This window comes from Zonotrichia leucophrys, chromosome 1, assembly GCF_028769735.1.
Source record: "Zonotrichia leucophrys gambelii isolate GWCS_2022_RI chromosome 1, RI_Zleu_2.0, whole genome shotgun sequence".
Lineage (NCBI taxonomy): Eukaryota > Metazoa > Chordata > Aves > Passeriformes > Passerellidae > Zonotrichia > Zonotrichia leucophrys.
Window position 1 is genome coordinate 19425692 of NC_088169.1, and position 25853 is coordinate 19451544.

At 38.9% G+C, this 25853-nt stretch overlaps 1 protein-coding gene across 5 annotated transcripts; it reads right to left on the bottom strand.

Annotated features, from left to right (window-relative positions):
• Positions 1 to 1787: 1787 nt before the first annotated feature.
• On the bottom strand, positions 1788 to 24627 carry PRPS2 (phosphoribosyl pyrophosphate synthetase 2). 5 transcript variants are annotated; one of them, XM_064709705.1, is made up of 9 exons: positions 24389 to 24513; positions 22611 to 22763; positions 14963 to 15146; positions 12394 to 12414; positions 9675 to 9773; positions 8507 to 8631; positions 6500 to 6673; positions 3750 to 3909; positions 1850 to 2907 (listed from the first exon to the last, which is right to left on the bottom strand). In XM_064709705.1, exons 3-9 carry the CDS (start codon positions 15065 to 15067, stop codon positions 2815 to 2817), a joined length of 777 nt encoding a protein of 258 aa, XP_064565775.1. In that variant the 5' UTR covers positions 15068 to 15146; positions 22611 to 22763; positions 24389 to 24513; the 3' UTR covers positions 1850 to 2814. The 5 variants fall into 5 exon arrangements, with proteins under 5 accessions (XP_064565595.1, XP_064565775.1, XP_064565868.1 ...); XM_064709525.1 differs by lacking the exon at positions 22611 to 22763 and having other exon boundaries at positions 1788 to 2907; positions 24389 to 24627; XM_064709798.1 differs by lacking the exon at positions 22611 to 22763 and having other exon boundaries at positions 14963 to 15141; positions 24389 to 24510.
• Positions 24628 to 25853: the final 1226 nt, after the last annotated feature.

Sequence of the window (25853 nt, forward strand, 5' to 3'; positions counted from 1 at the left end):
TGTGCAGAACGAACCAAAAAGAGAAATGGATAGCAAAATTGGGGAAATGATAACAAAATCACTTGCAGATGCCTTAAAGGTTCTGTATGTATGATCTGTGCGTATTTGATGTAAGCTCCTTGCTGACAGCCCTTGCAAAAATGTATTTGCAGGCACTAAAATTAACCAAAACAATAAACAGGAGACTGGCATTGGAGGAGACAGGTGTACAACAAGAGCAGAGAAAGCACTCAGAGCTTGGTGACCATGGAGAAAATGACAAGGTCTAAAGTCCAAATAGAAATTAACCTGGCTACTGCAGAAAAAGAGAATAAAGTATTCCTATAAAAGTATTAACAACCAAAGAAGGGCTAAGGAAAATCTTTATCTCAGTTCAGTTTTGGGCCCTTCAGGACAAGAAAGACATTGAGGTTTCACTCCCCACAGTCCAATGCACCAGGCTCTGAGTGTTTGACATTTAAAACCCCTGGAGTCTATGAAAAGAGCTTCCAGCAAAGCTGCAAACATCAAATACTCTTACCAAGAAAGCCAAAAATGTGTGCTTGCAGTAGGGCACTGGAATGATTAAAAGTAAAGCTTACAGACTAAATGAGCTAAATCCTCCAATTTCTGCTATGTAACGGAGTATAATTTCAGTTATCTCAAAAGAATGCTGCAGAGAGAGGAATGTTTCCCACCAGGCTGAACTGACAGATTTTCAGACCAGAATCCAGGCATGGACCAGGGAGCACAGAGAATTAAACACCAAACCCCTCACCATTTTCTGTTCTCATGGCTTTAAATTCTGTCAAAACAGAGGCAGTTTTGATAGAGCTGTTGGAAGTCACCTGTAACTCTTCAGAAGCATTTTGGGCACACAAGCTGCAGCACATACAGTAAGATTAGCTCTACAATTTTCCTTCTGCTCTTTCCCCAGTCTCATCCTGTTAAATGCAGTTGAGTGGGTTTGCTTCCAACAATCTGATGCATAAAGCAAGTGAATTGATACAGTGCATTAATGGTATTGTATGCCTATTTTGGAGTAATCTGGTGTAAACTTGGTATAATTATGTGGCCCCAGACTTGGGGTCTAACAACCTTGTTGCAAAATAATGTGATTATGAGATATTGCATTTAAGAAATTTCCTTACCAAATACTGTAAATTCATTTCCACTGTTCTAACATAATTCTGAAAATACAACTCTAATGAGGAACTTCTCTGAGAAAAAGCAGCTGAACTGAATTCTCACCACAAGAGTTTATATACTCTATTTCTGTATTCATCACTGAAAGCAGTACACGTGAAATTCTGTTTTACTTATTTTCATGTAGAAGAAAATAATTTCACAGAAATTACTGGGGGAAAAAAAATAAAGACCAATTGGATTTATTCTCAGAGAAAAAAACAAACCTTTCTGAAGATTGTCTTAACTGGAAAAATTCACTTTAGAATCCATCATTGTATTATTATAAATATATCTCCAAATAAGCAAGATTGGATGAAATAAGGGACTTTTGTATACAGCACTATAGCAAGGAAGCACTTCTCAAGTATGGCAATGCTTTTGCAATTAAAAACTGCAATTTCAGGTAGGAAACTTGAGTTCCTGTGATCCAGGTAAAGGGATATTATTTTAATACACATTACTCTTCTAACAGAAAGACAGAAAACAGTTCCTAATAGGATTCAAAGACCTAATTACAAAATTACAATTTTGAGCCCGACCCCCAGCCCTAATCCATTACTGACTGCATTACCCATATTTAACCATAAACTCTCCCATAATACAACAGGAAAAATTTTTTTCATAATGACTTTAATTCTCTAATGTTAAAGCATTCATTATTTGTTACTGTAGCCTAGCTCACTCACTGCACAGTCAAATATTGTGGTATTTTGTAACAGGAATTTGGAGAAGATCCACTGACTGTGCAGGCTGAAAACCCCTTTATTTTCAGATGCTTTTCAACGATGGTACAGACCAGTCTGTGTAAGTGCGTTTAATTTTCTGTTTGGACTTGGCACAATAAATCTTTATAATATTGACAGGAAAGCTTTTATAAAATTATTCCTACCATCACAATCAGGGAATGTCTAAAATGACAGAGAAAAAAAATGAAATTTACACCAAACTGTTCATGATCAAAGCTTGGTCATTGTTTAGACAAGTGATACTAATAATACTGGAACATCAATCTTACAAGACAGCAACTTTACAGAATAGATGTTAAGCAAACAATTTAATGTGATGAGAGCTTTACAAAAGAAAAAAGCAGCCCCAAATATCTTGTGGGGAAAAAGGTGAATATTAAATGTATCAAACAGGTCATCCTATGTATGTGTTAACAGTTCCTCAAAATTAACATGACCTTTACATATTAGGGCTTACAAAATACTGTTCATGGTACTTAAACATAAACAAAAAACCCCAACAGATTAATAGATACAAGAAACTCAGGTCTGTAGCATTTAGCTTAACACAGAGAACGATCTTACACATGTACATCCTGTTAAGTTCTGTGAACAGTTTGTAGTTCTGTATAGAAAAGTGGATCTGACACAGCAGTTAGCCAAATGCGAGAACAGACACATAGAAGAACTTGCACAACACACAAGACTTCCAGACTCTGAAAAGAATTCTTAAGTTTTCTGCAAGATGGAGGTTTATTGCCCATTTACAAAGAACAAATGTTAATTACAAGACAAATATGATAATTAAACATACAAGCTCTCGAATTGTACAAAGATAATAATTTCTCATGGTTGATGTGCATAGTTAAAAACAGTGCTAGCTTAAGAGACCTTTGCAAAGATGCAGTGTAATCCCCTGCAGTTACAAGGGGACGTGACTGAACAGGTAAGACACTGATTCACCATTGTGTGTTCTTCGAATTGCCTCTGCCAGGATCATGGAAATGTCAATAAACTGAAAGAAAAATTGAGGAGAAAAATTTGATGGCATGCCAAGAGCAATAAACAATGCAGTTTAGAGCCATATCAACAAACAGTCCATCTACCTTTTTAGCTTTTATTTCTAGAAAGTAATAAAACAAAGCTTAGGCATTGAATATATACGTAAGAACTGCAATAATACCAAATAAGAACTCAAAAATTTAGTAAGAATGCGTTGACTAGGATCACTGAATGCTCATATTGTTGAGTACTTCTGACAAAGGGCATGCTGTCAAAAAGCCCCACTATTCTTGCCATCAGATGGCAGTGTCTGCTTGACATAAATACAATTTAAAGGAAGTACACCTTTTTAAGTGCTTGCCCTGTTTCAATAAATACCAAATGTTAAGCTTGTAAAAAATCCAGTAATTAATTTAAAACCTCAATCCTTTATGCTTTGCTCCACTCTATACTAAGCAAAACCTCCAAAAGGGACACGGGACTTTTCAGAACAATTCCACTTGTGTTTTTCAAGGAAAAATAATGTCACCTAAGATTTCTGTGGCCTCCTCAACAGAATAACTAAGGTCCTACATCCAAATATTTTATGAATAATATTAATTAAAAAAAAAAGAAGAAAAACCCAGTCAATTTTACATTTGTCACTCTTTCAACAATCAAGCGTACTTATTTTGAAGTGCCCTATTATATTACCTGAATCCCCTTAAAACCGTTCTTTAGCATGTTTCAGCAAAATGTTTTGCAAACAATGTATTTAAGAATATTAATTTCATCTCAAGCCACAAATTCTAGCACCACCAGTGAGCAGTAAAATACAAATACTGAGTCTAAAGAAATGACATAACACCACTGTACCTGTATTTTTGGGCAATGTTTCATTTTCTCCTCTTGGGGGATTGTGTTGGTTACCACAACAGCCTCAAACGAAGCATTATTAATCCGAGAGAGGGCAGGACCAGAAAAGATGCCATGAGTCAGAATGGCATAAACTTTAGTAGCTCCAGCAGACATTAACCTGTAGAACACACAAAAATAGCATGCTGTGATGCATGTGTACATATATGGTTATAGATGACGCCAGATACAAATCTCTAAAGTGCATTTTACTTATGAAATCCTATGTATAAAATAACTACAAAATAATTCTGATATTTGTATAACCTGAAGAAGTTTGAATTGTCTCAGAAAAATCCCCAACAAAAATTGTAATTAAATTAAAATGTTCTTATTTGCAGCAGTGTTACTAATCTACAATGCTGTGCTTTTGACCACACTAGCACAACATAAAAATGAACTCCAGTACAAGCTTTCTATCTTAACCAGGCAAAAAATTAAATAGGTTGGATAGCAATATTCACAACTCCATTGTGCCTCCATTATTGTCCCCCTTTATTTTCATTTGCAATTCAAACAGTTCTGCTTGGAAGGAGTTTCTGAGGAAGAAGAAATGTTAATGATTAAAACCGTAGCTTACTGCAAGGTTGTGGGAAGACATGCTGCTGATCCAAGCACTCAGTGAAGTGATGCATGAGGAGGAAAAAGGTATAAATCAAAGAACTAGAACACCTTGTGAATGACTCAAAATATCCTAATTTAGTTTCTAATGGCCTCAATGCCTCCAGATGCTCAGCTATGTCCTACCTGCTTCTCTAGCCTTAGCCTTAGAAACAGAGGCCCTGAGGAATTTTATCAGATCATCACAAAGTCATTTGTTGTATCTGAAAATATGTTCCTTAGCTCATCTCCTTGATATGCATCTAGGTTGCTGAGGCAAAAAGAGTTCTAGGGAGTATTTTGGTGCATGAGTCTTATTATACACAAAGTACATCCCACCTGGATTTGACATTAATGAAAAACACTAATTCATGCTAAGAACGTGACACAAGGCAATACCACTGAAGCTAAAGCATCTTTCTTAGTGAACACTGCAGATACATTGAAGGTGATTGACAGTTTTAGAATTTGGTCTATTTTGTCTCTAGAAATGCACTGTAGGTAAATAAAGAGTGCTTCTCTCAAACAGGAAAGAAAGGTTTTTCACAGTAATTAACTTCTATGCACAAGAGTATTAAAAAGATGTTGGCTAGGCAATTTGTGATCTGCAAAGGGCACAGCCTAAAAGAATACTTTGAGGTATGACGTAGATTAGGATGGAGATAGCAAACAACTACACAATATCTCTGCAAAATTTCATCAAATTTTCATGAAAAATGTAAGAAACACAAGATTACATGTGAGTTTTTGACATCCTTTATATAGGTGCAAACAGCAAGTCTGCAACTAAAGACTGTAAACTTGTGAGATTAACTCTACTTCAAACCACCAAGAACAATGTCTAACTCACTTGTTGCTTTCATACCATTTCCCACAGCATTCCCCTGTGGAAATTTGCATTGTGTAGCTTGGACAGGTATACTTTTCAATGAGTAAAAAACTGGTTGGATGGCTGGGCCCAGAAAGCGGTAGTGAATGGAGTTCTATCCAGGTGGGAGCCAGTCACTTGTGGGGTACCCCTAGGGCCAAACCCATTTGACATCTTCATCAGGGATCTGGACAAACAGAGTGGGGGCACCCTCAGTTAGGTTTGCAGGTAACACCAAGTTGGGTGGGGGTGCTGATCTGCCTGAGGGCAGGAAGGCTCTGCAGAGGGATCTGGACAGGCTGGATCAATGGGCTGAGGCCATTTGCAAGAGGTGCAATAAGGCCAAGTCCTAGGTCCTGACTTTGGTCACAACAACCCCATGACGTGCCACAGGCTCAGGGAAGAGAGGCTGAAAAGCTGTCTGGTGGAAAAGGACCTGGGGTGCTGGTTGAGAACCAGATTAACACGAGCCAGCCTTACTACTAACCTGAAAAAAACCCCTATAAAGGCACCTGGAAAACCATAAATAATCCTTTCTGCTCAGCTAGAGCCTTAGTTCTACTGCTAGAGCCTTAGTTAGGATAGTGGGTCTACATTCACAAGCTCCTCTTCAAGTAGACCAGCTGGAAGGAATCCAGAAGGCATCACAATTGAGCAGAAGTCTAAAACCTTGCGGAAAGACTGAACAAACTCAAGTTACTCTACTCAAGAGGGAAATGAGAACTCTTCAACCTACTTTCAGACAGAAGACAGGAAAACTTATGCTCATCTCCGCAGATGAAAAGGACAAGTAGTTTTATGCTTAAGATGTACAGTGAAAAGTAATATTACATTTGCACTGGACATTACAGTAAAAACACTTTAGTGTTAAATCCAGTAAAGCTTTGTTAAAGATTGCCTGAGAAGAGTGGAAAGGCTCCATGATGAGGTTCAAAGAGGGAATCATTTTTGAGCTGTTGTTCCTGCCTTAGAACCGTAAAGTGCACTAGATGGCCCAAGCCCTTTTCAAGTTACAACATTTTATTTATTCTGTGCTCTTCCTAGGTACAGATCATATATTTCTGTAAATATTTTCTCAATTTCATGTTCAAAAGGAGGACACAGCTGAATCACAGAACTGTGACCTATCAATTCAAGGGTCAGAATGACTTCATACTAGAGAGGTCAGGATGGGTTATAGGCTTTGAGGACAAGTGTATTCATCAGCCGTGCAGTGAGTGAGACAGACCATAATAACACTTACTTGTCTGCTGCATGACATATTGTGCCACATGTGTCAGCCATATCATCAACAAGAATTGCCACTCTGTCTTTCACATCACCAACCAAGACCATTCTGTCCACTTCATTTGCCCTCTTTCTTTCCTTATGAATGAGTGCAAATTCCACATTCAGTCTGTCAGCAATTGAAGTAACCCTAGGTTGCAGGAAAAAATGCACCACGTTTAGAGAACCATTTTAAAGAAAAAACAGTCATACAAATGTTTTTGTCACAAAACACAGTTTTTTGTCTTCTGGCTTTCAAATTACCACAGCAAAAAATTTGCAAGGAATGAGACAGGTAGAAGCAATCCTAATTCAGTGCTAATTATGAACCAGAGTGTCTTAAGCTATACCCCAAAAATCAGTTTTTTAATCGAGTTGACTTTGGTTTTCTGTCATTAAGTGCCTGGCTTTGAAAACATTTCAGCTATTCACAAGCTTTTATTAAGCTGCTGCAATACCAGTCACACTAGGTAATTTAAAGTAGGGGGAAGTAAATTCTAAGCCTACGGGAATGTGCACTTTAACACTCTAACTGGAAAATACCATTGCAGGGTTTGAAACCAAGCCAAAGGGACAAAAAAACCCAAACAAGTTAATAGTGATTAATAATTCTTTTCACAGTACTTGACTAGTAATCAAGTAGCTTACTTCATTAATAATTCCCCTAGCATACATCTGCTTGACAAAGATCTTTTAAAACTCTTCAGGGTGACCTCTCGTGGCCAAACAAGCTTCTAATAATAAACTTCACCTGTTACAGACTTCTGATTGCCTTTTTGCAGTTTGTTCTTTTACTATCTTTACTAAATACAGTGAGAGTTATCTTCAAAAAATAAACTTGTATCATTAATTTGATAATGCAAAAATATTTGGTAGGGGAAAAATGCTGCCTCCTGACTTGAATTCTAAGTAAAGATTGCATTTTGCATTAAAGACAAAACCAACATAAAAACCAAATGCAAAAATAACAGTATCCTGATAGGAACAAAGAAATTTAACTGACTAAGTGATCTTTTAGAATTATTTCTATGTTCTTCACATCCTTAATTTGATTAATCTAAATAAAAACCCAAATCAACAACTAGGAGTTCCACTCAGTCATATTTCCCTAAAGATCATTACAACATGAACGCTCACAACAGACTCAAGGACTTCAATTAAAATCAAATTATGACAGTCTTTAACACTTTTCCCCATACTACAGTTCAGACATTTAAATTGCTATGGGCTTACAGGAGTCTGTCTTCATTTGTCTTTGTTCCCTGTGCAGAAGCAGCATGAGCAATAAAACCTGAGAATATGCATTTTGCCTCAATGGCATGCTTTATGACCTCACCAGCCAGCCTGCTTCTGAGCTTTGGCACTGGTTTATGCTCAATCAATACCAAATAAAACAGAGTCTGCTAAATGAGTAACACATGCCGTGAATGAAGAAAGCCTCCAATGAACTAAGTTTTCTATTTTTACCCTTTGCCACTCAAACTTTCAGTCCCTTTTTCTAGTATTTGTAGCGCAAAACTTGGGGTCAGCAGGTTTACATCTGAAATGCAATAATGTAAAGAAAAAAGAAATGAGTCAAGCAAGCTCTTACCTAAATGGCAGCAGGTAGAGTGGGAATAGGCCATATGCCTTGACAGAGAAGGGAAGCTTAGGCAATTCCAGAGCGAAGCAGGAAGAGGTGCAGCAACTTGGCTAAAGAGGCAAACAGCAGGGAAAATCTCTTCCCTCTGGTGGAGGGATTCAGCTAATGAGGCCACATCCAGGGAGAGAGAAAAATATCTTTAGAGTATAGAAAGCTCCTGAATGTTTTTAAGCATGAACAGCATTGGAAGAAGTAGTTGTTCTGTTTCTACAATGCAGTTGGATTCATCAGTGTTGTACCCTTTATTTTGCACAATTCATAGAGGAATATAGAAGACTAGACAAACTAGATCATTAACCACTAACTATATGTACATCTAATTGGTTTAGGTTTGTAGAGTACCTTTTTGCACCACCTGCATCAGGTGAGACTATGATACAGTTTCTCCACTCAGGAATGTTCTCTTTAATCCACTGCAGGACTGCAGGTTCTGCATACAGGTTATCTACTGGAATGTCAAAGAAACCCTAGTCCAAAAGAGAAAGAGTTTCATAAATATGTGTTTGTATCTTACCTGGAATGAAGACAAAGGGAAAGAATCCAGCCTTTGCCTTTCATAAATGGCAGAACTTCATTGGTATTTTACACTGGTCTAATTCTGCTTTTGATATTACTGTCAAATGCTGCTGAAGTCAAATAAACATTAAGGTCTTGAAAAATATCACCCAAGAGTAGTGAAAAAGGAAACAGGTGTTCCCAATTGATATAAAAATCAGGAAAGATGATCACCTTCAGGCACTCAAGTAAATTCATGCTAGTGAAAAGCTCTCAAAACATCCAGTGAATAATACTCAGCTTCCACAAATTTCAACTGCTTGACATTAACAGCAGTATTTCAACATGGGGAGGATGCAAACCAAAATGGAATCTTGGTACAAGTTGTAAAAACGAAAAATCTGGTTTAGACCTTTTTATTTATGTGACAGCCATCTAGCATAGTAAGAAATTCTGATTAAATGGAGCGCCAGAACTGAAAGATTTGGTGTTTTCTGTAAAAAATAAGTTCTCTTAAAACAAGGTACACATGAGAATGACAAATTATGTCTGCTCTGTGTCTGAGGCAAAGGTTTTGTGATTTGTTGGATTCAGCAGTAAGCCAGATAAGGGTTGCCAGGCTCCATCTCCACTTCTTTTAAGAAAATATTACACCCTTGGCTGTAACAACAAAACTCTACCTAGGGCAATACTATAATCTCTGACAAGGCTAAGATTAAGAGAACTTGCCCCAAGCCAGTATATTTTATATTCTGGAAGCTCTTACATTAGACTTGGCAAATTCTACCACAGCTCCAATGCATAAATATTTGAAGTAACTGCAAAATCACCTCATAAAATCGAGACTGGTTTCTTTCTAAAATGGAGTTTCATTAGAAACAGGCAGCAAGACTTTCTCTGAACCCTCACAGTTCTGTACACAGCCTTTCAAAATAATGACCAAAGCCACAGAGAATTACTATCAGCTTGTCACATTAATTCAGTAGAGCTTCTAGGACAGCAGGTAAGAACCAACCTGGATCTGAGAAGCATGCAAGTCCATGGTGATGATGTGGTCAGCCCCTGCCACTGACAGCATGTTGGCAACAAGTTTTGCAGAGATTGGTGCACGGCTCTGAGAAATAAAGCACAAACATTTACATTTAAAAAATATTTTGACTAGATGCACGGAATCAGAAGACTAGCTATTTTTCTTGGTTTTTTCCTTTTACAATATCTGGACTCTAGATATGAAAAGCTTCAGAATTTTAGTTTAAACCAGCCTGTCAATCTTGCTACTAGGGTTTTGAAACTAAGTAAAGCATTTAGGAAGATCTAAATCAGCTTGCACAGTCTGCCTAATAATGCTTTGTATTAAAGAGATAAAATTTGGGATATAGTTTTCCAATTCTTCTACTTAAAAGTTTCAGCTAACTTCACTTTTCTACTCCACGGAAACACTCCATTCTATCTTATTCTAAGAAACCCTGCAAAATTCAAAGATGGAAGGTAAAATGGACCCAACTTTTGAGAACACTACTTTAAAACAACATTAGTATCAAGTATTTCTTCACAACACAGTAAAGCTTGTAGCAGCTCCTTGTTGGCAGGGGTCTTTTACCCTGACTTTTTTTTATAAATTTCTGTTTAATTCCTGGATGCAACTAGGAGTCTAGAACTCCCAAAAGGCACAGGGGAGGTTGAATAAATCCTAAGTAGAAAGAATGAAAAGAATAAAAATCTTATTAGCAAAGTTAATGCCAATGTCAAAAGGTTTTTAAAAGCATCAAGGATGCAGAACAAACAAAAACAAGGGAACTCTGACTGGAGGATACCTCACTATTTTTTAGTTACTCCAAAGTTTTTTCATTTTTTTAAGCTCTGTAAAAACCTGTCTTTCCCTAGACAGTTTTCTCTACACTAAACAAAACCTCCTGCTTTCTTTTGCTAATCTTTAAATAAGGCTAATAGCTGGCAATAACATTAGCATAAAGGCAGAACTGCAAGTCAGAGTTTCCATCTCAGTATCAGACTGCTTTCTGCTGGCACTGTATTCTCTCCTGCTACATCTCTTTATCAAACAGCCTCATTTCACCTTCCAGGAACTTCCTCTCCTTCCAGCTCATACACACAATTACAGGGTACCTCTGCCTTCCTTCCATTGATGCTCAAGGGCATAAGTGACAATGAGCTGAATCACTGACAATTTAGCCTGGATGCTTTTCCATTTGTATTTTCATCATAACTGTTTTCATCAAAACTGTTCCTAGCTTAGGTGGACATTGGGCATTTCTCTGTTTAAACCTGCAGATTGGCAACACACTTCCAGAATAGAAACTGAGATACTGCAGTCTCGTTTTTTGGCCAGATCAAGTTTATCACCATCATTACTGAAATTCTTCATTTTGGAAACCATCCCTTTTGTGTGTTGTGTTTCACAGAACACCACCACCATTTTGTCAGTGTAAGACACACAGAAAGCAGATGCACCAGCCAGCACTTCCCTAGATCTCTGCAATTCAGCTGCATATCACTTCCAGAAGAGTTCATCATCGTTACTGCTTCAGCACAGTTGATTTTCCACTTACTGAGAACAACACTGCTCTTCATTTAAGTTCAGTTCTGTAAGTTGTCCAAAGCTTTCTGGATATTTTTATTATTAGTAGCAAATTTTTGTTCATGCCATTTGAATTCCTGATCACTTCAGCTCATTTTAGCACCTGACACTTTTAAGCTGGACTTCAAAATACTCTCAAATCTCTGTCAACATCTAACAAAAAAAAAAAATAGTATCTACTCTTTTCATTCTGTTGCAGTGTTCTCTTCCCAGCTCTTTCCAAACCTCTAGTTTAAAGCTGGACTAACAGGTAAATCTGAAATGAGAGGTTTGCTCTCCTGCTTGTACTATCCTATCTTTCCAGGCTAGACACATTCCTTCATGGGTACCTCATTCAATCTGACCTTATTATTCAGAAACTTGGATGACAAAGGTGAATGAGAACTCAGGATTTTCCTTATAACATAGTTTGTAAGGTTCCCTTCTGATGACAGAGGTAAAAACACAGATTCACAGTATTCATTGTTCAATTCTTTGATGTAATTTTAGATTATTTTCAGAATTATTAGTGTGAAATGCAGCATTAGATTATTTACAGAAACAAAATTGTTAAAAATCACTTGAATTACCAGTGGCAGGAGGAATCCACAAAGCTAATATAAACAACACCACAAAAGTAACTGTGCAAAGGACACATAGCTGAAAGTAAAAGTTGTCCATTAAGATCAAAGCTCTGTTGCCTTTAAGCATCTTAGTACATTGTCTTGTTCAATATTCATCACATGCACACTGAACAGAAAAAAAAAATAAAGAAAACCAAAGAAAGCCCAAAGATTTATAACTGGAACTTCCACTTCCAAGAAAGCCAGTTGTGAAGTGTATGGATACCAAATATTCACTAATGTATTACCAAATTTATAATCTCAAAAATTAGAGATTTGCTTTGAAGCCTCAGAAATTGACAGCCATTATCTTGAATATCCAAATAATTTTTAAACTAGAATCTAGGGGTTTTCTTGTAGCAATTATTCCACAGGATTACTGTCATGGCCTAGGTGAAACACAACTGAAATCAAGAAGTGAAACTGAAAATGTTCCTAGTTATACATAATGTAACCCAGTGAGTTTCACCCTTTCAGGCCATATTAATGGAAATGCGTAGTGTTAGATAAAAAAAAAAAAAATAAATTATACCTACCCAACGCTCCACGGACCCCTTCTAAAATCAAAAAAACAAAGTTACATGAGCTGTGGAACACCAAACTCATCTGTCACTACTTCTAACTTATCTCAAAGGCATCTCTACAGCATCCTACATAAATGCTTCCTGCCCACATCTTGGAAGGTTGGCATAATTAGAGGATGCATAAATGCAGTTATAGTCAAAGCACAGAAACATCTGAGCTATTTTTAAGTTTACCTAGCTTGTGCATCAGAAATGTTCTAGTTTAGGGCAGCACTTGACTGTATCTAAATTAATTTACTGACTTTTTTATCATTCTCAGTAAGCCTTTGTTTTTGGTTTTTTTTTAATCTGTTTCTCATTTAAAGATAGTTCAGGTTTAGTGCTAAAATTTTCAGAGTAGACTAAATTGCTCAGACTAAGATTTTTACTACAAGGCCCTTTCCTTACATGAAAAAATGAAGAGCTCTTTCATTGTTCTCAGAAATCATAACTGCACCAGAGGTATAACAAATACATGCTTATTTTAAGCAGCAAGGACTCAGTCTATTTAGTTCATAATGAATTAAAGCCACTAACTTAAATTCAAACTAGAAAACAACATCCATGTACTGAAGATTACACTGCTTCAATTCAAAGTCAAGCAAACTACAGCAATGTCTTCCACCATAGAAGAAAATATGTGTGTGATCACAGGAAGAAAATGGCTGGCACTTTACTGACACTTCAGGCAGCACACAAAGCTCGTGCGCTCATGATGGGTCAAAGACCAAGTGATCTGATGCAAGCAGGAGGGAAGATGTCCCTGTCAATAAGCTGCCCAATGTTGACAGCTGTATTATAGCTTATTTTGTAACACAGAGGTCAACTACCAAGGTTAATTTCCAAAGATGGCAAACATTTTCTCAATTGCAAAACTGAGGGGGGAAAATAAACACCAACAGCAACAAAAAATATACGCCTACAATTGTGGAACTCAGTGACACACAGAGAACAGTCTGGGAAAAAAAAAATCTCAAAATCTCTATTAATCAAAATCACTTTCCACAGCATTTCTGAAATACAAAATGTTCCTGGATGGCATGCACTGTCCCACCACACTGTGGGGTTAAAACATCTCTGGAAGTCTGCCACATGAAATTTGGGTACCCTTGACACGACAATTTAGAGGCATGGAAATTTTGGAATATATTCTTCCTTTTCCCACACCAAGAACTTAGAGGATGGTACAGCAGAACTTCCCAAAATGAAGTGGGAAATCAAAACATAGTGAGATGCTTTCCCTTCTTAGCAACAAAATGCATATTGGTGCCCTTTCAAGGTCTTTTGGTATAAAGTACTTCATCATCCACTACAAAACACAGCAAAAATGAAGTACCAAGAGATGTAGACATAGAATAGGGCCTTTTATTTTAATTCCTGAATTCCATTTTTGAAAGTATATCAAGTAGACTTTCGTTGAAGTAGTATGCTATTACAGAGCCTGCAGTTAAAGAACTAATATACCAGAAAATAAGTTTTTTTAGTTTTGTTCTTAGATATCACAGGCTGACTATTACATATTTTATAATAACTGCCATTATTTTTAGCTTCTCCATTACTTCAGTCCTGTTAGGTTTTTAATCTAAAAGAATATCAAAATCAACAGAAGGTTTGCAGAATGGCTTGATGCCCAAAGTGAAAGAGAGGAGGCAGTCCATTTATAAAAAGTAAAGGAGAGAGACAATTTTCCAAAAACACAACCGTTACAATCCAATCTTTAAAGCCAAATTTACATTTCTTATTACTTCTTTTCAAGTGAGCTTAGGTAAAAGCACAATTCATATAACCTCTCAAAGGGTCTTTTTTTGTACATATAGTAGAGATAAAGTCCAGTTTTCTTTTTTAAAATCAGTCTCACTTCCCACACAGGGTTTGTTATTGTGTTACCAACTGGACTGTACTGATATATTCATCAGTTATGACAGACCAAATTCAGGAAAAGGGCAAGAAAATCAGTAGAGCATTTATAGGGTTTCCATACAATTTCTTGTCTTCATAAATAAAAAAAAAATATTACCGATATAATTTTTTTAAAATAATGGTTTTGGTAATTTCTGTTATGTATTGTGGATTTTATCAGTTCCTTCCATTTTGCTCTGTTTAACCATCTAGGAAAAAACCTACCTACATAATTGTTACAGCACTTTGAATTCAGTATTTAATTCCATGCAATTATAATGCTTAAAAAGGTGTTCTCTCCACATTAATAGGGATTTAAAAACAAAAAAACAACTTTGAAAAAGTAGGATAAACAATCCCATAAAATGCAGTTTGCTAGCAAAGTACTCTGCAAAGACCACACACATAGAATATACCTACTTTTGCAAACTGAAGGCATGCCAATTATCAAAACACAAACAAAAAAACTAATTTGTCTCGCTCCATTCCTTGTGGATAAACTAACTGAACATTATACTAAGAGGAAAGGGGGGGGAAATCAAATCTTTCAAATCACTTAAATGTTTATGAAAATTGTTAATCTCAAAAAATTTCAAGTAAGCAAAGTGAATAGAAGCCTTCCAAAATGACAATTCTTACCTACCTTGTCTTTCTTATCTTGCCTGGCATATGGAAAACATGGAATTACAGCAGTCACTCTGGAGGATGATGCAATCTTGCAAGCATTGATCATGATGAGCAGCTCCATTAAGTTGTCATTTATTTCTCCACAGCCACTCTGGATAATATACACATCTTCCCCTCTCACACTTTCACCAATCTCTACACTGAAAGAGCAGATGATCATTTCAACACTTAAATTACTGGAAAGGCATTACTAAAAAATAATAAAAAAAACCCAAACAGTTGTGTTTTAACAAACTACCATAGGTCTTCTGTAAACTTGCCATTTAGGGTAGGATTATTTTTACAGCGATTTCTATAAGAGCCTCCTTGACAATTTTAATATAAGCCAGTATGGTCTTAATCAGGTCAGCACCAAACAACAGCAATAAAATCTACACCATGATGTTCAAGTAAAGTGTTTTTAAAAGAAAAATCTTACAGAAAAGCTAAGGCTGCCAATCAAGAGCTTGCCACTGCTCAGCTCTCATTTTGTGCCATTTTGTGTTCTGTTTCCTGACTGTGCTTACATGCTTTGGTTCCTTATGTGAGTATCTAAGTTTTTTTGTTCTTCCACAGATTTCAAGACAAATTCTGGGATCAACCACTGCTCAGACCACAGAATTCAAAAATTAAATTGAACTTAAACAGGAAAAATAAAACAAACTGTTGAATGCATAATCCTTTCTCAATTCTAGATCCAAGAAAAAGACATCTACTGCTGAACCACACTAACTTTTCACATCTGTTACTTCAAAACTTACACATAAATATAACAGAAAAACCTTATTTTTCCCTAAATCCATGTACAATGTACACAAAACATAGACATCCTAAATAATTAAGTGATCAGACCTTGCAAATTCATGCTCTACTATGCTAGTCTCAGTTATTAAATGCTAGAATGTATTGAACTTTTACAAGGTTGTACCTTTACCCAAGACACAAATAAGCTCGAGTTTCTGATTGGAAACCATCCAAATGGCCCAGATGTGGGTAGAATAATTTCTCTAAAGAGTCCTTCAATGCTGAGGCTTGCTCTAGTCAAACACAGTCCTAACAAGTTTTGTTTATCAACTCTCAGGGTGCTATGTAAGACTCATGAGCTTTCTGCAGAAAGGAATTTACTGCTTTTAACCATCTTAATGATAAGCACACATTTGATTTATCACTATCAAGACAGTTGAGTACATGCTCTCAGCTGCCCTATCTGAGTTCTCTGCAGGCCCAAACAAACTATCCAAAGATCCTGTATTAAGTTTTCTCCTTAACTGAATACATTTTTTGCCTAAGAATGCTACTAGCAGGATTTCTTAAGGTCAAAAGAAAGCAAGTCATCAAACATCAGGTCTCTGGAAGGACAGAGGTGATCAGGAACACCATTATCTGCAGATATGTCAGGAAATCTTTTGGAGGCTTTCATTATTCCACAAAGACAATTTTTAGGCACAAAACTGTTATTTTCCTCTCTAAGTTTCTGATCAATGGAATGAGGCCATTCAGAGAATTGTGCTTTGATTTAAATATTGTCTTCGTTTCCCTTTTTGAAGCTGGACAAGTTTTGGTAAACATAACATTTTTCAGCAAGATACTAAGTGTGATACATGATTGGAAAAAACTAGGCAGGCCTAAGTAGGAGCCCTTCTGAACACAAACCCAGCTCCATGTGAGGAACCTACTCACAAGCTTACAGATGTGACTGCAATCATTATTATAGCTTTGTGGTTATCGTGAGTGCTTTAAAAAATTCTAATTGCACCCTGACTCAGCAGTTACACAGACCTGCTTTATAATGAATGTTGTCTCATACCACACCTTTGGAATATGCCCAAAGAAAAATTATTTTATTACTTAAGAAAAAAAAGGAACAGCTAATTTAACAGTCTAACATTGCATACTAGGAAAAACATTGGCTGAGTGACAAAAGTATATGATCTTAGTGTTCACTATATACCGAAAGAACACTTGGAGCTGTTTTACTCTTTTTAAAAATTGTCACTACTATGCACATCATTAAAAATCACAGTTTTCAGAGGGTCAAGGAAAATACTTTCAGATAAATATAGGTCTGGTTAATACCATGTTATTTTTCCATTGTCACTAATTGTATTTTTTTTCTTATGATTTTGGGCTACCAATAAACATCAACTTGTAAACAACTTAGAAAACAAACATCCTACTTCTTTCTCTCTTAGTGCATTTGAAAAAGATGTGTAGCCATGTTTTTAAGGCTAGAATGACATACTTACTTGTGACATAGAAATGTAAGTAGTCACATTTCCCAGCCAACAAGACAGAGCTGTACAACAGATCAGTATCTCTTATTATCTACTTTCTCAAAGACTGGGAGGTATTGTGTGGACTCAACCAACAGATACACACAGAGCTGCCTATTTCACCTTCCCCAAGCCAGAGTAAAAGATAACCAGTCATTGTGTTGCAGATACAGCCTGTACTAACCACACTGGTGGGGGTTTGGGTGGTGTTTTTTTGTGTTTTGGTTTTTTTTTTACTGGAGGGAGGGAATTGGCAATTAGGGTTGGTTTTGGTTTGTGGGGGTTTTTTGCCCCATCCCTTTCTTTTTTTTTCCATATTCAGGCAACCAATAAAAGACTATAAACTACAGAATCAGGTATTTGAATGTTCTATTTCAAATATCTATTTGACAACGCTAAGCTAACTGCAGTCAAACTCTGTGACAGTTATCTTATTAACATTGCTACTAAATTCCCCCATCTATATCATGACCTTATTAACTGTTTATGAGGTTATTTAAACAATTTCACATAGTCAGGACACAGAGGAAGGACACAAACACAAGCTCTTGCCTCAAGATTACAAGCTCTGTTTGTTTTATGCAATTTAATCAAATTCACCTATTTGGTAACAGTTTAAATAAATTTCTGTTCAAGAAGAGTCAACAGAACCTGCACATTAAAAGCCCTGACACCACACAATTGTGTTTAAAAGGGAAATTTACAAAATCAATAGCAAACAAAGGTAATTAACTCTGAGCCAGATGCTTGGCATCCAGAAGCACAAGGCTCTAGCTGGGAAAGATACACATAAAACAGGACATGATGCTTAAGTGTTGGTATCTGCCTTCAACTTGCAAAGGCTGATTTGAGTGTTCCATTTAACAAGTAGAAACTTGGACAGACTTACAACCAGTGAATTAAGGATACAGCATGAAACCCACTTAGGTTACAAACATTTCAATGGCTGAAGCATCCATTAACCAAAAATCAGAATGAGGAGTAATCACAGATTGAGATCCTTTTGAGCCAGATTTATAGTGCAGTCCCAACTGAACTTAGTGATGGGAATTACAAATTTGTATGTTCTAACTAAAAACCAAGCAGCTGTGGGAAATGGGATTAAGTATGCAGAGCCAGACTACAAAGGTAAATAATGCAAATACATGGCTACAATGTTCAAATTATACACTTAAAAGGGTCCTATGTATTTTTAAAAATAATTACAGCAGTTTAAGTTTCTAGCTATGCTTATAAAAAGTAAGATTTCTCAAGAAAATAGATGCTAAAAAGGTAGATGTGTACTTCAGGCCCTTCCAACACCCAGAGAAGAGGCCAAAAATGAAGGTCTAGAGTCCTCATACGGTGTGCAAATGAATCAATATCTCAAAAGTGATCAAACAAATCCACATGCTGAGTTTGCAAGACATTGAAACCCAGCCAATGGCAAGCACTGAGCAGCAGGGTGTGTTTGACCTCTTACCTTTGGGAACACATTTCCCAGAGTAAAGTCTTTCAACCCAAGAGTTTCAACTCACTGGGCAAATATTTCATCTGATGTGATGTTACATCATAAAGTGAACACCAGCAAAGCCCAAAGCAAGAAAGAAACAATAAAAATGCCAGAGTTGGTTTTAAGGCTACAGGGATCCCATATCTCCTGGCACCCATGGTGTCCCCTCAACTCTAGGCTTTTCCACAGTTCCAAGACAACCCTTCTGCTATATCTCCATTAACAACTGCCCAGCTCTGATGCAGAGCACTGGTGTGGTAAACACCAGAAGATAGGAAATATCTTGTTATCCGCCACTCTGGCACACAGCCTGCCACAGCAAGAGGAAAACACCTTTTCTTGAGCAAGTTCTGGGTTTAACAACAGGCAGCCCAAAAACTACCCTCAAACATTTGGAAACGAATGTCTAACAAGTCTGAATGTGTGCAAAAACTCTTCAAAGGCTGAGTACCAAACTCTGCACCTCAGGACACCTGGGACTGCCAGCCATTATCCACACATATTGGGGGTTTTGTTTGGCTTGCCTTTGTTTTATTTTTCTTGGGGGAGTGAGGTGGGGAAGGTGGTGTTGTGGGGTTTTTTTTTCTTTTTGTTTTTTTTTTCTTGTTTTGTTTTGTTTGAGTTTTTTTGGGGGGAGGGAGGTTGTTTTTAAATTTCAAGTTTTAGCATCTACACAAAGACAAAAGTGCACCACATACGGCAAGGCCAAATAAGTGAAAGTCTCAAACCAAAAGCTTTAAAGTATTTGGGTCCTTTTCCAATTCAGAGAAATGAACAGTGCAATAAATGGCCATATTTGCTGCATCTTCAATTCCCTATACAAACAAAACACTGTTATGGCTTTAACACATACAGTGTGCAGTCCAGAAACAATTTTTACGTTCTCCAACCAAGCTGGTAAAATCTATTTCTCCAGCTTCCTCTAGCTCATGACAGTGTAAGCAAGCTGGGAGAGAGGGAAACAGCTGTCCCCTCTGAGAGAGGCAGACCACCACCAGCCCAGCTGGGAATCACTTGTTGGGCACTCTGAGGAAACACTTCACATCCCCATGTGTCCCTAGTCCTTCCTGTCTTCAGCTGTCCTAACACCAGTTTGTGACCAGAGCTTGCTCATTCCATGGGCAGGGATCTGCAAACACCAAAGCATCCCCTCAGGGAGGGTGATACAGCTCATGGCTCCACACCAGCTGAACACAAAGGAACCAGGTTACACGAGATGCAGTGGAGTTATGGCTCATCTGAGACAACTGCAGTGCAAGGATGCTGATGGGGGATTAAGAAGGAAGTCTTAAAGCCAGGTGACAAATTGTAAATCCCTAGGGCATAAGTTTCCAGGTTTGCTCTTTTTTCAGTTACTTTCTTCATGGAACAAAGTGATTTCATTTTTCCACTTTGTGTGAAATACTAACTCAAACCCATCCGGGATTCTCCAAGGAAACATCAGCTACTTTTTCCTAACTTCGAAGATCACATTTCAGCCCATGAAATCAAGTTTAATTTACTCACAAAAAAATGGCTCTCATATCAACAGCACAGCTTTTCCCATAAAGCAGCCAATGTCCCTTTGTAGTCATTCCATATTTCCTTCTGCAAAAGCTAAATGAGATTCACTTTAATTTGCTATTTCTGAAATAGTCCAACTTCAGCAGTTGAATAAGGCTGTGGGTAGGAAGCCTTCAAATTCACATGTGCCAGGCAGGACTTCAATTCCTTTCCTCCTGGATTAAGAAAATCTACAAAACTCACTTCAGCCAGTGAATCTGACAGCAAGAGGCCAGGAACCTCACAGGAATGGGTGGCAGCACTAACCATCTTTCACCAGGAAAAATGTGTGCTAAAGAATGCCATCTGAGAGCAGTTTATCCATTTTGAGAATAACAAGTATATGAAGGGCAGAGTTAAAATAAACAGTCTTCAGAGAAGGAAGAATACCCTACCTTGAAAGAAAATAAAATTATTTACAAAGTAATACATTTAATCATATTTTTTTCAATTGACTCACCAAAAATAGCTGCACTAGGGTTTAATTGTACAGCAACTCTAATTAAATGCCACCTCAGTGTATTTGAAGACAATTTTGCAAAGAGCTGCAGAGTATTTAATATCTGTATGTATCTGTTACATGTCAGTCAAACAGTTTCATGATGCTGAGGCTACAACAGCCATCCCTGTTTAAGGACTTCTTTCTCCAGCCTCAAAACTGCTGAAGACAGTTGGTTTCTGGGGTTTGAAGAAGATAAACTGTCTAAGCCCCCACTGCAGTCCCTATCATTTTGCCAGATAAATAAGGTGGTGCCACCCAAGCTCCTTCCATGCCACTGTGGCTGGCACTTAACTGACACACATGCAGACTAACAGAGTTATCATCCACAACCAGAGCTTAGTGAGGAGCTCTGGTGCTGCATTTGGTAGGGCTGCCTGACTTTAGCAGCCAGCTAAATGAAAGCATTTCCATACAGTTTAAAGGGAAGGAAGAAAAAAATGAGGCAGTGATTGAGTCCTGGCAGCAATTTCCCCAGTTTCTCAGCACAGGCTTTCCATTTACCAGCTACAGAACCTGAAAGAATATAGATTGCCTCAATCAGAAAATGACTGTGATACTGTTGCTAGATACACCAGTCTCTGTACAGATAAAAATGAGGAGCCTTTCCTATTTTAAATGTTCTGGAGCTGTAAACATACAGGCACTGGCTGTTTAGCCACAGTGCTTGTCAGTGGTGGTCCTACCCCTGGCTAACCTCAGCATCAATTTCTCAAACCCACTTACAGCTGCTGAGAACTGGGACTGAAACTTAAAGCCTGTCTGACTTGAAATATAATGCAAAATATTTAATAACTCTTCCCTCCACTCTATTCTGCAAGCCAGACTAATTACAACTCTCAAGTGAAAGGCTCCCAGCTAGGACCTCTTGCACAGATTTAAGCCCTGGGCTGCACACAGTTGTCAATTTATGCATCATTTATATTTAAGAGAATGCAGCAAGTAGCAAAACAGAGTTTTGAACAAAAGGTAAATCTTCTCTGCAACTTGCTAACTTAACAGATCTGACAAAACAAGAGTTTGACCCTCGGGCCCAGGCTTATCTGTTTGCATGGGGGATTGCTGGAGTGCCACTGGAAGGTTTAAGGTTCTTTGAGCTTTTTAACTATCAGGTTTTAGGATTCTGCAATACTGCAAGTGTATTTCATAATGCCAATACACTTGTTTATAAATTTAAAAATGGAAGAAAATTTTTTAAAAAGTACTGTGCTGGTGTATATAGGAAAAAGTAAATTTTTGCTTATATACACATGCAGTTTAACAGTATAGAAAGACTGAAAATCCAGATGCCTCAGGAAAGAACTGCTCTGCATAAGTTTCAACTTTACCTGTAGTATAATTTCAAATACATTGTTGAGGAATTCTCTTACTATTCTTGCTGGGGATTTTTTTTATTGAGAACATTAGTCTAGAAAACTGGAAAGTCAACATCCTGAAGTAAGTTGCTAAGAATATTGAAAAAAATATTTGAAATAATATGTAGTGGATAAAACTTTACTTGCTGAAGGGGAAACAGGGAATTCAGATTAGACTCTCGAAGGAAGTTGTAAAACAAAACAAAACAAATAAAACCTAAACACTTATAGGTTGAAAACATTAAACCATATTAGTTCAGGGAATAAAATAAATAAAAAAGATGTCAGCATTGCCATGTGGCAACAGAAGCAACCAGAAATAATGTTTCTAATAAATACATTCAGCATATGTGTACATTGCTACTTGCCTAAAAACATAAACTGGCACTACTAGATTAGCAAAACCACTGAGATACTGCAGTCCCCACTACCTTGGTTTTAATGCTAAATAGAATATTCCATACCTGGAAAAATAGGTGTATCCTGAAGCCCAGAATTTAATTAACTTTACTTATAAAATAAATATGCAAATTGAGATAAATTTCCACCTTGGATGAAATCTAAATCAATTTAGTTCTGCTGTTTGCTGTTTCAAGCACAGATTAAGATAAGTGTCTCTGGAGAAGAAACATTAAAAAAATTAAACAAGTTAGCAAGGAATTCATGCAACCAAATACACAAGTTAAGTTTTATCATGCAGAAAGGAGATCAAAGAGCAATAAAGTGAGAATGGGGCTGGAAAGAATTGAGAGAAGATTTAAGCTTTCATTTAATCAGGAATGAATAGAAGAGTTAGAGTGTGCAAACATTAGATTGCATAAACACCAATGGAAGAGGGTTTATAGTAATGCCAGTGAGCATAACTAGAACAAGAGCAACTGCACTGAGAATGCAAAAATGTAGACAGAAAAGGACAAGCTTTGTGAGAGCAATTGTAGAACACATCATGGTAATATTTCAAAGGAAGCAATGAAAACATGCTTTTTCAGGAGATTCAGAACAAGAACAGATGAAAATAAACACACAAGAACCTCAGAGACTAGCCAGCTATTTACAGCAGGGGCTTGTGTTTCAGAATCAGCTGGCAGCCTACACCCACATACCTACACAGAGGAGCAGTTGCAGTCTCACCAGCTCATGGGGTGAACATACCACTGTCACCTCAATTTAAAATTCTTCATTAAAACTGAGCAAATGAAAATGGTGGGTCAGAAAGCCAAGATTACACACTAGCAAAGAGAGGCAATATTGATAGAAAAAGCCCTGGCAAGCACATTCCTGGACTCCAGGTGAGCAAAGCTGTCCTCATGGTTTCACAGAGGATTTTTTACACTGTTACCAGTTAGTTTTGGTGTTTGGCTGGCTAGGAATCTGCAATGACTGCGCTTCCAGGAGTGAGCCAAGGCCATCACAACAACCTGTATCACTCTCATGCATGACCATCGGTCTTGGACTAGGGAATGGAGCCCTACAGGAGCTGCAATGGGTTCACCATACACACACCTGGCTGCTAATGCAAAATAAAGACCAGTTGCAACAAATTCTGCAAGGGCAATTTGACTTAGATGCTTTTAAAAATCTAATCCAGCATCCTGTTTTCATATCTGCCTGTATGCAGATATAGGTAGGTAAGTAGGGAAGACCTAGTTTAAAAACTGCACAGCATACCCTACTTCATAGGACTTTTTTTATCTCTCGGTATGTAAAGTTGATTAACTGCACAGTTAATTATCTGCGAGTGGCAGGATGCGCCTGACATCGCAGACGGGCTGCCTGTGCAAACACCATTCCCACTACAGAGGAGGGAGGATGCTCTTCACCCGGCCAGGGCCGTGCCAGCCCTCCTCCGGCCGAGGAACTCCCGACGGGAGCGCTCCAAGGGACAACCCAGCAGCGACACCGCAGTGCGGTGCTTGTGCAGGCGGGGGAAGGCAGGGGCACAAGCAGAAGTGAGTGCGGGCGGGACACACGGCCCCGGGACACACGGCACACGGCTCCCGCAGCTACGGCTGCACCGAGCCATCCGTACGCGGGTCCCGCACCGGCACAGCCGCCCTTGCAGGACCCGCCGCCAGCCCGGGCTGACAGCGGGGCGGGTGACACCGGAGCGGAACCCACCGCCGGTCCCGGTGACACCGGAGCGGGCCCCGCCGCCGCACGGGGGTGTGTCCGGGGCGCGCCCATGACGCCGGCTGGGCGTGGGAAGGGGACGCGCGGCGAGGGCCAGGGCAGGGGCACGCACCTGGTCTCCTGGTTGCTGAACTTCTTGGTGACCACCTTGCCCAGCTCCAGCCCGAGCCGGTCCGCCACCCGCTGGGACAGGTCGTGGTGGGAGCTGCCGCTGAAGAGCACAATGTTCGGCATGGCGGGGGCGAGCGCGGCGGGCGGGCGGGCGAGGTCGGGGCGGCGGCGAGAGCGGCAGAGGAGCGCGGGGAGCGCGGTGCGGGGTCAAATAGCGGCCGTGCGGGCCCGCCCCGCCGCCCGGAGCGGGAGGGACCGGGAGGGACCGGGGCGGGGCGAGCCGAGCCGAGCCAAGTCGAGCCGAGCCAAGTCAAGCCGAGCCGGGGGCGCCGCGGGGCACAGGTGCGGCCGGCCGCCCTTTGCGGCCGCGGGGTGGAGGTCGGGGGTGGGGTGGCTGCCACCGCCTCCTCCTCCTCCTCCTCCTCCTCCTCCTCCTCCTCCTCCTCCCCCCTGTCCGAGCCCGGTGCAGTCCGGTCCGTGCCCCCCAGCCGCCTCTGGAGCAGCGTTCGGCCGGGCCTCTCCTCAGGCGGGCCGGGCTCTGCCCGTCCGTCGCTCCCGCACCTGGAGAGAGGCACGAAAGGAAGATCCTCACGGGGGCTCGGCTGCCTTCGGGATATGTGGTTCAGGTGACACCGGCACCTAAAAAAAGCCGAATACAGCTATAGCTAGGTTGAGAGATCTTATTAGTTTATTTTTTGGGGTTAGAGATCTTACTAGTTTTATTTAGCAGAGTTGTCCTTAAATAACCCATGACCGATTCTGTGTAAACACTACATATTTTCCATTAGCTTGGCTTTGTCGATTGTTGCTTAGAAATATGCTCATAAGCAAAGTGCTGTCTGAAAACTGACTAATAAAAAGGTCTTAGCTTTCAGGTAGAACTGTTTTAACTTGTATGTATACAAACAAATAGATTGCATTGGATAGGTGACTTCAGAACCACCTCAGTTTTCCTGTCTTAAGCATTTTCTTCAAAGAGCAGCATCTTGAACACACGATTATTTATGTTCTGTCTGTAGAATAATTCATTACTAAATAAATCCATTGTTAATTAGTAAATTTTTTTCAACTGAACCTGAAGTCCAGTAAGGAACTTCCTCAAAGAATCCCAAACAAATGAACAAAAAAACACTCCCAAACTAAATTAAATGTTTTAGTCAACAACTGGGTAATAAAAGTTTTGGGTTGTGGAGCTGGGGGTTGATAGGTTGGGTTGCTGTCATTCCTGTTCTTTGGTGGTCCAGATGCTTGCACAAATTATAGACACTTCTTGCTAAGTATGTCATCACTGTAGAGGGAATATAAATAAGGGATTCGGCTTATGGACAGAATGGAAAATATAAGTGTTTTGATTTACCACAGCATAACTCTAGAATCTGCTCCAGTATTTGATACATTGCCAATACCTCAGCATACAAAGACCATTTTTTGGCCCACTCACCCACTTGTCCTCTTTGTATTTTCTT